This window comes from Mercenaria mercenaria, chromosome 13 (genome assembly GCF_021730395.1).
Source record: "Mercenaria mercenaria strain notata chromosome 13, MADL_Memer_1, whole genome shotgun sequence".
Lineage (NCBI taxonomy): Eukaryota > Metazoa > Mollusca > Bivalvia > Venerida > Veneridae > Mercenaria > Mercenaria mercenaria.
In genome coordinates, this window is record NC_069373.1 from 33,567,170 (window position 1) to 33,580,770 (window position 13,601).

Below are 13,601 nucleotides of genomic sequence, written 5' to 3' on the forward strand. Positions count from 1 at the left end.
GGAACACAGTAGGGCACCGCCATACCCCCATGGAACTGACACTTTGCTTTGTCTTTATGCGTGTTTGTCTGTGTATGCTAGTCATATTCGCGCCCGCGTGTTGTGTGTTTCGGAGGTTCCTTTTTAACGCGTTTAACCCCCCTCCCAGTTCCCTTTATATAGGTTAATGGTCGTTCATAGGCCATGCCCCTATTTTGAACTAGCTTTTTGACCGTTTCGTTTTATATGTAGTGCATATTGTTTTGTTTGTTGATTGTATTTTCTTTCCTTATTACCCATGTCCCCTTCTTTCTTTCACGCTCCTCCTCTCCTTTTACTATGAGTGAAGGCAGGTACCCACCATATACTGGCTGGAACTCCGAAACCTGTTTTTTTTAGCAACCGGCCGTCTCATAGTGTTGTTTTTCTATGTGTGTGCACATGTGTATAAGTTTGTTGTTTATGCTAGTATTGTGCGTAGTTTGCGGTTTAGGGAGACTGCGGTTTTGGAGCGTGGCTTTCCCTGTTGTATATTCATTCTTGCTTTTTTCTACTTTCGCCTTCACTCCACCCCTTTTTCCACCCAACCCTATTTTTTTATCTGTTTGATTATGTCATTTTGGGTGTGGGCCGGAAAATATGGCGCGTCAGGTCGCCTGAACCACAAATTTTTTAGTTTGGCAGAAGGAAAGAAATTTTATTCAACTTCCTAACATTTGGCTGAATAATTTAATCGTCAGTAAGTAGAGCGTTGGTCTACGGATCGCGGGGTCGTGAGTGATTCTCGGGCAAGGCGTATGTTCTCCGTGACTATTTGATAAACGACATTGTGTCTGAAATCATTAGTCCTCCACCTCTGATTCATGTGGGGAAGTTGGCAGTTACTTGCGGAGAACAGGTTTGTACTGGTACAAAATCCAGGAACACTGGTTAGGTTAACTGCCCACCGTTACATGACTAAAATACTGTTGAAAAACGGCGTTAAACCCAAAACAAACAAAAGAAAATGAATAAGCAGGTATGTACCTCCTTGACATACAAGTAAATATGAGTCAGTCAGATTTGACGTGTATACATCATTGTTATTCTAATATGAATTAAACCATCACAACGATATTATATTGACGTCATGCTGACGTTATATTTAGCGCCACCGCCTCGGTAGCCTAGTGGTAGAGCGTCCGCTTCGAGTGCGGGAGGTCGTGGGTTCGATCCACGGCCGCGTCATACCAAAGACGTAAAAAATGGTACTAGTAGCTTTCTCGCTTGGCGCTCAGCAGTAAGAGTATAGTGCTAGGACTGGTCAGCCCGGTGTCAGTATAATGTGACTGGGTGGGGTATCATGCCACGTGTCTACGGCGTGATATTCCAGTGAGGCAGCACTATAAACACACCCTATTACCTGATGTCCACCACGCCGGGGATGCGGCTGCCACAGAGGTCAGAAATCAATAACGATGAGTAGTGGTGCTAATCTTTTGAGCTGTATTTTTTCATTTCGACTTTACATGAAAATATTCTGGTGCAAGCATGTGTGTAAATGCCTTAACATATTATATAATTAATCCTGGTCGCCAACTTTGCGAAATAAAGAAGTATTCAGCTGTTTAAATTGGACGTTTATTAAAATTCATGCGAAAATCATATTCAACGGCCCAATTCGAAGTGTTTACAAAATATTTTGACCGAATTTACCTCACACGTCAAACGACTAATCATCTGGGGATAATCCTGGCAAGTTTCAAGTCTGTCCGTACGTCTGCACCGACGTTATGACCCTCCAATGGGACTCGGGTACAGTCACATATGATAAACTTTACCGCAGAGGGCATTTTCAAATGATGCCCATCCCGCCGAGGAGTCAAAATGTAGGATACCGTTTACGGCAGAGGGGAATTTGGTATAAAAACCTCTATTTTGGCTGTTTGTTTCGCTTTTAAGTCTTGGGAGGTCATGGAATCATTTGCAGTATGCAATGTTTATATACTGATGTTTAATAATTGGCGATTTTCAATGGCGAACACCGCTGTAACACAGTGTTAATCAGTCTAGATTGTATTTCAATCTATCTCCGGCATTGCATACTATCTGCTACATGTACAGATTGGTTCTGCTGCTGTAAATGTTCATTTTGTAAATTCATTTTTGCTTCAATTTCTTTTATGAGAATTGTTTAAAAAAAGCTAAGACACTGATTTGCAGCTTACGCTAGAGTGATTGACCATTTAAGTACATGGAACTGGAATAAGATGAAAACATTTGGAATGCTGGATATAGGACAGAAAATATATACCGACGTGATTCCAAATGAATGTGAAATATTCATTTCTAGTGACCAGCGTGTGGGCATGTATCGAAGTTACAGGGCAAAATATCAAAATTGAATACATCTTTAAAGTTTTTAAGAGAGATCGATCAGAATGAAATCTTCATTTCAGATAGTAACTCGGTAATAACAGATGGTTTAGTTATTTCCATTGCATTGTGATAGATCTCTCTTGACGTGACAATTAACTAAATGGTCAATCACTCCAGTGTTAACTTCAAATTCATTGTTACAGTAATAACACGTGTATGCCTTCATCTTTGGTTCTGAAAATGAATACAAAATAAATTGTTTAGAACATTTCTGTAAACGATTAATGAATAACAGCTTTATTTAGAACCGATCACTTGACTTATGCTACTGACAACAAATATATTCAAATTTTCTAGCCTAACGGACCTTTTATGTAGAACTATGTTACTATCAGTAGCCTCTTAGTATGAAAGCTTGATAATGCAAAATAATTTGATATTTAATATCAACATATATTCAACACTGAAACCAACAAGAACGCAAGTACCAGGACTTAGGATTTCATTGCTGGCAGCAAATGTCTGTATATTATGATAAAAAAGAAACAAAAATGATTTTACAAAACGAAGACTTTCAGTGGTAACACAACTCTATACATGTACAGTATCAGATTGTATGCAATGTATATACAATCTAGACTGATTGCAAAACGATTTATCATTTAATATAAACCGTAAATTCCACACTGAATCCAGCAAGAACGCAAGTACCGATACCATCAGGACTTACGATATCATTATTTCTGTATATTTCATTATAAAAGAAATTGAAACAAAATTGAGTTTACAAAACGAAGACTAATAGTAGCAAAACGACGTCGGAGATAGATAAAAATTCAATCTAGACTGATTAACACCGTGTTACAGCGGTGTCCGCCATTGAAAATCGCCCATTATTAAACATAAGTATAAACAATGCATACTGCAAATAATTCCATGACCTCCCAGGTCTCAAAAGCAAAACAAACAGCCAAAATAGACATTTTTACACAAAATTTCCCTATGTCGTAAACGATATCCTATATTTTGACTCCTCGGTGGGATGGGCATCATTTAAAAATGCCCTCTGCGGTAAAGTTTATCATACGCGACTGTACCCGAGTCCCTTTGGAGGGTCATAACGTCGGTGTAGACGTACGGACAGACTTGAAACTTGCCAGGATTATCCCCAGATGTTTGGTCGTTTGACGTGTGAGGTAAACCCGATCAAATTATTTTGTAAACACTTCGAATTGGGCCGTTGAATATGATTTTCGCATGAATTTTAATAAACGTCCAATTTAAACAGCTGAATACTTCTTTATTTCGCAAAGTTGGCGACCAGGATTAATCATATAATATGTTTAGGCATTTACACATATGCCTGCACCAGAAATTTTTCATGGAAAGTCGAAATGAAAAAATACAGCTCAAAAAACTAACACCACTATTCACCGTTATTGATTTCCTACCTCTGTGGCAGCCGCATCCCTCGGCGTGGTGGACATCAGGTAATAGGGTGTGATAAAGTTGGGCATTGTGCTCACTGCTACAAGTAGAAACCGTCGTTTATATGACTGAAAAATTGTTGAAAAAGACGTTAAACCCGAACACACACACATATTTAGCGCCATGTATGGCATCTAGAAATAGCCCTTTAAAACATGATCAAATATTTTTCTTATTAGCATATTTAAAACGAAATGTCACATTGCACAACTATCTTGACTAACCCTTATTACGCTGATCTAAACCTTCTTAGCCTTGCAAACAGACTGGATCCAGATCAGACGCCGAGTAGCTCGGTGTCTGATCTGGATTTAAGATGTTTGCCACTCTGTCAATACTTCGGTCAAATTTGATTAAGTTTAAGAAAGAGAAGACGACAATTTTCATAGCATGGTAAGAGTTAATTTACACATATACTGAGTTGGGTATTCGCATTGCAGAATGATTCGCCATCATTTTTGTCCAAAAACCTTCCATTTGGCGCAAAGCATGTAAAAAAAAGTTCTACCATATTTTATCTAAATTTTAAATTCTAGCATAAAACTGCTGTTCTTGACACTTTTCGGGGGTGTTTTAAAAGGAGAGAAAACGTGTGTTAACAGAGAGAGAGATTCTCGCGCTCACGTGCTGTTAAAACACTTTACGTCCGACGTATAACCGCCCATCGTATATAAAAAGTGTTAAAACCTGGTTTTGCTATAAATTACTTCTTAATTAAGGGATCAAGTTTGCCCAACATAATTGCCAAAATAGGGGACTTCTTTGTAAATTTGCAGAACAATTTTCAGCTAAAGATCATGTAGCTTAAACTTCTCTCAGCTCAAAAGTAGTGATTTTAGCGAAGCTGACTAATTACGTAGGTGTTCAAGCGGAGATATCAGTGTGCCAACTAATCAACTCTCTATCACTGAAAAGTGTTTCTTGAATTTCCAAAGTACACGTAAAGCTTACTGAAATAAACAGTACACACACTCAGAGCAAACACACGAGGAAAAAACGAACAAATAAAAGAACACAGTGAGGCACCGCCTTGAAAAGGTCAAAGTAAACTTACGAAAACTGGTAAACACTTTGGTCGGTTAAAAATTTTAGCGAAATCCTGGTAAGTTTAAAATTAATAATTACAAGGTATTTTCAGTCCGTACTTACGATTATTTTTCTGTGTATACCACTTTACCACATTAATTAATAAATGACAAACTCACTGCCCAATTTCAAAAGACTTCTGCCAGGAAGAATGCTATATTTCACACTTGCAAATTTCGTTAAAGCTTTTTTTACTAGCTGCATTATTAAACATTATACAATGTGGACCTGTGACGAACATCATTTACTCTTTGGGAATGCAGTTTTCAAGATAGTAATTGGTATTCCCATGGGAGAAAACTGTGCACCAATTGTCGCAGATTTGTTTCCTTCCAGATACGCAGGCAGGCATTATTACTTTATTTAATGATACATCACGCTATCTGGATGCTATTCTTAATATGGATAATCCGTTTTTTTGTTGTTGTTGGTTTTTTTGGTTTTTTGTTGTTGTTTTTTTTTTTCTTTTTTTTTTTTTTTTTTTTTTTTTGTCAATTGTTGGATTGTTTTCCCCGGGAGCTCCAGTTAAATAAAACTAGTAATTCACAGACTGCAGCTTCATTTTTAGATTTATATCTCTCTATTAAGGCAATGTTATACGTATCAAAATTTATGACAAGATGGATAATTTTAATTTTAGTATAGTAAATTTCCCCCATTTTGATGCGGATGTACCTCCGCCTACATCTTATGAGGTATATATTTCTGAGCGTATTATCAATGAACGTAATCAATTTAATACAAATAAACTTCTTCAGCAAGGCTACCGTAAAAACTGCGTAAATATTTTGCTAAAATTTGCTATCGTAATCTTAATTTGCTTTTAACATTCTGTAGTAATATAAAGACACTTCTGCGAGAAAGTCTTTCAGAAACTCGATTTTTGGGGGAAGTGGTTTACAAACTTCATAAGATTTTGGGTCAAGGTAATTTTCCAACCGTATTTTGTAAAATTATAAAACGTTTTATTAAAACAGGTTACGACCTGTTTTGAGACACACCGCATGTTTAGTGTTCAACAGTTTTACAGTTTAACGCCACGCTTTCCTCTTTGTGTCTGACCGAAGAGGGAAGGGGCAGGGGGACTAGAGTGATAAGCAGTTTTTAAATCCTACCAGGACAAAACTGTTTTGATTTTTGCCTTCTGGTCGGTTTACCCGGGCCCTTAAGAGTGTTTCTCTTGATGCTCTATCTTGTGCAAAGGCATTGAGTACATGCGTTTTTAGTTTTTAAGGTTTGCTTTTCATATAACTACGCATGAGTATTTTTGTGTTTTACGTGCCATACCTTTTCATTGCGTATGTTAGAGTTTAGCCTGGAGGGGATTTCTTTTATTACTGCTCATGAACAGACTTAATCAAAGCGAGTCTGCAATTTTCACTGTTTGCCTTGTTATTGGTGCTTCCGAGGGATCTACTTTCCAGATTTTATTTACATCAATTTGGTTTACTGTAGATATACAAACTTCTCGTGTTACCTGCACAAACGTTAGTCCTGCATACTTTCTGGCTTGTAATATTTTATCAATCTAATCCACAAAAACCAGTATATATTTTCCTGGATAGCAGTAAAAAAGTAGAACCTAAATGGCATAGTTCTGATTTCATTTAAGTAAATATTTAGGAGGAAAACAGAAAAATCACTTAACACATAAAATCACAGATGTAAATGATAAATATGTATTAAAAGATGACAAAAGCTTTTTTGATTAATATCTGAAGCCAAAAGTCAGAGCAGAAGCCAAATGTTGGTCCCTATAAAGACGAACAGCTTATACCACACCAAAACAATCTCGTTTTTCTTTTCTATAGCTTATCACAATTGTCCAGGTAATTGTCTCTACGAAAGGTTTGCTTGTTTGTCCTATACTTTTAAAGTCTTTTCTTGCGGTATCTAGCTAACCTAGTGAAATCTATCATTAGCGGAAGCGTAACCGTAAGACATATCACAAACAAGCTGATACCACCGGCAGCTTGCACTGACCAACGGTGGTCAGTATTCATGCTGATTCGTTTCCTTTTATTAACCGATGTGTCAGTTTTGTTCACTGTCATGTCTTTTAGTAGTAGCCTGAATGCGGCGCTTTCCAGTATTTCTGTTACATTGTTTATATACCTGCTGCAGACACTAAACATTCCTCTGGTACAATTTGATATAGACATTGTGTTTGAATATCTATGATATGAAAGGCATTCGATGGGCTTGTAGATATTATTGTTGTTGTTTGCTGCAAAAAGAAATCACTTTGAACAATAAATCCTAATTATTGTACTATCATTCATATTCAATCATGTCTCATCGTTTTAAACATAACTCATTTAAACAGAATCAGCTTTGCTTTTCTATGTTCCTTTCTAATCATGATGCAGTTTTCGTTCGAATGTATTTACAGACAAGAAAATAGCGTTCCATTTGACAGTCCATCAATTTGATTGGTTGTGCGGCGTGTGCCAAGGGTGTTTTTGCAATGATTCAGGGTAAAAAAGAAATGATTAAAATATACGTAAATTTTACACGTACCTCCTATCCAGTATGAGCCATCGCTTAAATTGAGCTGAGACAGAACTTGAAAGTATTGGATCGAGCTGACAAATGTCATCAGTGATGCATTTAATGTTCTCTTGCAATATTTCTCAGCGGAAGTGTAGTTATTTACGTCATGGTTGACGTAACACTCGTGTGCGTCTATTTTAATCCAGGAATCGCCTAAAATAAAGCAGGCGATATTCGTTTTCGTTTAAACATGTATTTGTGAAAATCATGATGTCCTGTTCGGGTTACCCTAAATTTCGCCATAGAAATAACACATGTAGTTGGAAAATATAAATTTTCGCGAGATTCATAACGCGATAATAATTGATATTTAAAATTGAAAAACCTTGCTAGGATTGTAAAATTTCCTTTATGAACAAGAAAGATACTAACGAAGATTATAAGGACTAGTGATAGTCATCACGATGGACTAGCAACATCACTAAAATAGCGAAATTTTGGTAGATTGCAATACCGGTGTTTGTTGACAATCAGCATCATTGCACGATCTTCTGCACGATCCGCCATTTTCGGTGATCCATACGGTGTGACCTTAGAGCAGCATCGGCAAGATTATCCTGCCTTGATTATTTGCCGTTCCTACTCGGACTAATTATACAAGGACTAAAATTTCGCATTTACTTAAATTTCACTAGTCTTCCAACCTTCCGTCTACTTTAAATGTGAAATTAAGACTATATTAATCGTGTTAAAACCCTTGCAATGATTGCTTACTTTCGCAATTACATGCATGCATCTCTTCACCCGGAGAGAAGCGATAATAATCGCGATTTTCTAGCGAAAATTAAGGTGACCCGAACAGGACAAAATAGGTACAGAATAGTCTGCTTGTTTTTCCCACATTCCCGCTTCCCTCAACATCCCCATCCCACCTTTCTTCTATTTCCATCTCCATTTTTAAATATTCCATACAATTAAAACACACTTGAAGTGAAGTTTATACAATTTCATTAAAATCTATTTTGATAAAAGCTTGGAGCTTATTTGAATCTCTCCCGAGTCCACTTCCTGGCAAATCCAGTACTGGTGCCCTATGAGGTGTGGTGGTGATCCTAGTGGGGTTCGAGCCCACGGCCGCAGGGATGAGCGGCTGACTCCCTAACCACCGTTCCCCTTAAGATGTACTTGTTATAATTTGGAACAACCCGTCTGTTGTATCTTCCATTCCTATTTTTGGCGGACCTACTTTGCGGAGTATTGTCCTGGCTGTGTTTGCTATGTTCTTTTTACCTTTTAAATTTTCTAGGTTTTTCTGCTAAGAAAAAAACGTAATTAATTCTTACGAAATGTAGTTCTAGCTGACAATTTGAACTGATTTATTCTATAAATTTAATTTAAAAAAAAAAAAGAAAACACGATCTATGAATTCACCGAATATAATTACATACACAATTTTTCAAACTAAAAATGAATATTTATAGATTAAATAGCTAATACATTAATTGTAACAAATATCATAAGTATGCAATGCTCTGAAAAAGAAAAATCCCATATCATTCAAAAAATATTTGCATGTTATGACTACTAGTATACATAACAGAAGTTTCAGCTTCTATCCATACTAGAGAGTAGCATCGGACTAGCCAAGCAGACAGCTTAAGTGTGACTTCATATACCTCCGGCTTGTTTCACAACTGAGCATAAATGAATAGGACTGTATAACTATCAAACGTCATTTTACGATGGGAGAAACACAGAAATCATGAGAACATACTTCTCTTTGATCCAGTTGCCCCTGGGACAGTATTTCCTGGAGGGTTGGAAATTAATGCTAACGCGTTTGACACCAGTGAATTAATTGTCGATCTCGCACTTGTGGACTCCCTCTGTGGTTTTGATAATGAAGCATTTGCAGACAAAACTGACTTTGCAGATGTTGTTGATGTCATTGACATAATAGATGGTATTGGCAGTGCCCCTCTTTGTGATGTTGATAATGAAGTGTTTTCAGAAGATATTGTCATTGTGGATAATGTCCCGTTTTTTGAAGTTTTTGAAGAAACGTAAGAAGATGACATTGACTTTGCAGGTGTTACTGACAGTATGGGCATCGCAGATGGTGTTGGCCTTTTTGCTGATGTGCCTGTAGTTGGTGACAGAGATTGAAGTATGGTCGATAGCTTCTTCGTATTTATATTTCGTTCGCAAATTGCAAGATGTTTTAAAGATAAGGCGCCTGATACGAATGCAAACTGTGACTGTCCATTTAATTGTAGTAGTCGCTCCTTCCTTTGTCGGGTTCCTGTTTTAAAACAGTTACTGTAGATAACTTAATGAATAAAGATATTTGGGTCATAAATGAGCGTCTAGTTTCTAAGAAATGATCAGATTCGCAACAGTCGATTTCTTAGCGGATCATTTGGGAACTGATAGGTAATATTGAAAAGTTTCATGTTATCCAGATAACTACCTTAACAGGACAAAACTGCCTTTTAGTGTCCACTACTGCCAACACAAACATGTATTAACACAAATAAACGGATTTTGTGAAAGTTTTCCTGATAGCAAGTAACCATTAGCTAACATGAGTTATTTTGTAGGCGTTAGAGGCCAACTCGCATTTACTAACACAATAACCTGAGGTAGAGGATGACCAAGAAGTGTCTTGTTTTAGACAAATATCTTGTTATAGCATAACAGTTTACTGCTAACTGACAGGAATTAAGACATCTAGTAAGTGGCTGTGTGGATTGCAGTAATGGGCACTTACAGTCAGTTTTTTCCTGTTAAGGTACACAAAACTTACTTGCCAGATGATTAATGAAGAAGTGCTTTTTTAGAAGAAACTTCGAGAGAAGTAAATGGATAGGAGGTTGACAGAAATATTCCAACATAATACAATACCATACCATTATTTTCACCGTGACGAAATAAAACTTTATGCCAAGTGAAATGTAGTAGAGACTCCTTGAAATAGTGAAATGTTCAATCAGAAAAATGTAGATGCTGTTACAATTTCATGGTTTTAGATACGTTTTCGCAGTTAAACACATATTCTTTTTTGATCTTACATAGTAGAATCAGTCTTTAAATAATCGACTTAAATGAGGTTTTCCTTGAATGGTAACTTAAGGCCAGTTGAATGACGGCTCTATCGACACATTTTGATATCACAAACATAAAATTAATTTTAAGATATTCATATTTAAAACGTATGTAATACATTTTCTGCTATATATCATATGGCATGGGTTAGATACGACACACAAAACGGGTGTTGCCTATTTAGAAACCGATGAAAACATCTTCTATATTTTGCCTGACCTTATATTCCTTATTATGAATTTCCTTGAAAACGAGATGGTCTACTGTATAGATTCTGTGTTAACATTTTCTTTTTAGGCTTCCAACAAAGAAAGAAAGTGCTAAAAAGGCTGATAGTCCATTATATATACCAATTACGCTAACTTCTGAAAATTCGAATGGGTTAGGGTTGAATACTTATTATTTCAGGTTTTGTATTTGGATTTTTTTTCTTGTATTTACCATGAAATATATAGACAAAGTAGTACAATGAAAAACAAGGAAAACAAAGAAACACAGATGGGTGTCGCATTGGAAAAGTCGGTCAGTGACAAAAAAGCCTGAAATGGCAAATTGTGCTCAAAAATTTAAGGTGTCTTCATTAATGTTTTTGCAAGGACTTTATACTGATACGAAATTATACAAGAAAACAGTACTATTTGATGTGTTTGTAAATTGTTTTGCAAGGACTTTCTGCACCATTGTGTTATAAAAGCGACGTATATGAGAAACAAAACAATCTAAATGCTTGGAAATTGTCATTGTTTTAAATGAATACTGTAGTTCTAATTTACTTTTCAAATGCCTAACATGTTTGTAGTATCTCATAGACTCTTCCACGCGTTTAATACTACATATTAACTGTATTTGCTAAGACAGATCAGTGTAACAGACTATAGTATCTCAATGTGTCTGCAGAAAAAAAGCAAAAGTTCAACTGACACCCATTTAAAAAATCATTTCCATACGTTGAATTTTGTTTTTGCGGAAATTCTCAATGTGTAGGTATATTTTATAAGGCTATAGTTTGTGAAAGTGTGTGTCTTTCATACACAAAGTTAAATAGAGAGTACATTTTGTACTTAAAACAGCAATCTGAAAGGCAACAACACATACAGTTTGCTGTTAGAACCTTCCACCACACACCATATAGTTTAGTATCAATTTTTGCTGAAAATAAATCACCTACTACGATATATAAATAATATATTAAAAGCCCATAAGTTACATATGTTGAGTTTGTAATACTCATACATTCTGTTGTTTATCTCGAATGTTCCAAATGTGTTCAAAAAAAATTAAGAATGAACCTTTTTCCGGAGTAAAGAAATGGACGTTTAATTAAAATGTGAGATCATTTTACTTGTTCACCGCCGGCCGTGTTAAATTATATAACATTTGGCCTTGTTGCTAGGTCAGTCTGAAGCATTCAAATTATGATGTTGCATCAATGACTAGGTGTCATGTTGTTATTGCTGAGGTATAAGCCAAAAGAAGTATTGAACTAATACTTTATATTTTTACTGATTTAGCGATTTGGAATATAATATAATATAACCAAACCTTTTATCCAATTTTTCAGGTTAGCTCTCCTCCTAAGACCAAGTTCAACTACAATACGACTGATATTCCTTATTGAATGCATGTCAGCTAAAGTGCTGTTGACTCTCAAACAAGCCTTCATCGCATCGGAGTAATTATATGTTGTCTGTGTCACAAAGTAACTGTGTTTCGCAATAGTTAGCCAACCTACAGATATATGAAACTAATTTTTTATTGCATTAATATTTTAGCTAAATCATGTCTGAATTCAGGCTTTAGAAAGTTAAAAATAAATGCATATTTTAGTGAGAAATAATACATATATTTGCAAATGAAATAAATGATAATCGTGGGTTTAGTGTCTCAGATCAGGGCACACAATTGGAAACGGCAAGCAAGTCGTGAAAAATACCGTTGAAACTGAAATGTTAACAGATATTTGAAATGAGACCTTAATGTCAACATTTCTTAAGGCGAACACTTCTTGTAAAGATGTTACTAAGTTTTCGCGTTGTGACAGTTCTCCCATTTCGTGTAGTTTGATGTTTCATTTATTTTTCTGCTGTGTTTAGCGTCAGACCTATAGGTCATACGTAAACTTTAACAAGCATTAAACAAGCATTATTTCAGGCACGGGTGGGTATCTGAAAGGAACCATGGACATTCCGTAAGCTAAATGGATGACTTCCTGGCATGAAAGATTTTTTAAAACTCAAACAAGGTTTCTAACCCGTAGAGGTATTAGGAAACCGATTCGAAGTCATTAACCTTCACCACTTAGGCGTGTTTTGTTCTTCGAGATTTGAAACCTTGTCACCTTATGGGTAAGCAAGTAACTCGATGATTAATAAGCTTCGCCTAATTATAAACTTCTAATTATCACAGTCAAAACTATACAAGTGAAATTTGTAAAGATTACTCTCCCCCGGTATACTAGTATTTACCGGATAGACTGGTTTAGTTTCATGTTATATGCGTGTTTAGTTAGAGGATCGATGCCTTACCTGGCGTTGTTGAGACCGATGTTGTTTTGTTCGTTTTATGAACCGTTGTTGTTTTTCTCAATACTGGTGATGCTTTTCTCGTTGTAGGAGTTGGTGATGGTTTTCTCGTTATAGAAGCTGGTGATGGTTTTCTCGTTATAGGAACGAGTGTTTGTTTTCTCGATACAGGAACGGGTGTCGGTTTTCTCGATACAGGAACGGGTGTCGGTTTTCTCGATACAGGAACAGATGTCGGTTTTCTCGATACATGAACGGGTGTCGGTTTTCTCGTTATAGGAGCTGATGATGTTTTACTAGTTGCAGGAACTGTTTTTATCGGTACTTTTGAGGTCTCGCATATCGGATAGGCAAGACTGCTGCATGATGAAAGATGAGTTTTAATACTTCGTCCTTTCTTCGTTAGTATTGTGCACTGGCTTTGTGGCTGTCCATACCAGCATTCTGTAGAGAGCATTGCTTGTATTACGAACATTTTGGGAACAGGAATAAAAGAATATTTAACATGCTTAAGATTATCATCACATACATTAATATTTGAAATAAACTGAAAACTAAAATTTGAAAAAA

At 36.2% G+C, this 13,601-nt stretch overlaps 1 protein-coding gene across 2 annotated transcripts in view; it reads right to left on the reverse strand.

The window, feature by feature from the left end:
* Nucleotides 1–6,567: 6,567 nt before the first annotated feature.
* LOC123528926 (uncharacterized) overlaps nt 6,568–13,601 on the reverse strand; it is a 51,149-nt gene continuing 44,115 nt past the window's right edge. For both annotated transcript variants that reach the window (XM_053521490.1, XM_053521491.1), the window contains 5 exons: nt 13,035–13,475; nt 12,052–12,237; nt 9,179–9,706; nt 7,432–7,617; nt 6,568–7,138 (listed from right to left, as the gene is read on the reverse strand). In XM_053521490.1, the coding sequence (XP_053377465.1) occupies nt 6,783–7,138; nt 7,432–7,617; nt 9,179–9,706; nt 12,052–12,172 (1,191 nt within the window). In that variant the 5' untranslated portion in view covers nt 12,173–12,237; nt 13,035–13,475 and the 3' untranslated portion in view covers nt 6,568–6,782. The remainder of the gene's footprint in view (nt 7,139–7,431; nt 7,618–9,178; nt 9,707–12,051; nt 12,238–13,034; nt 13,476–13,601) is intronic.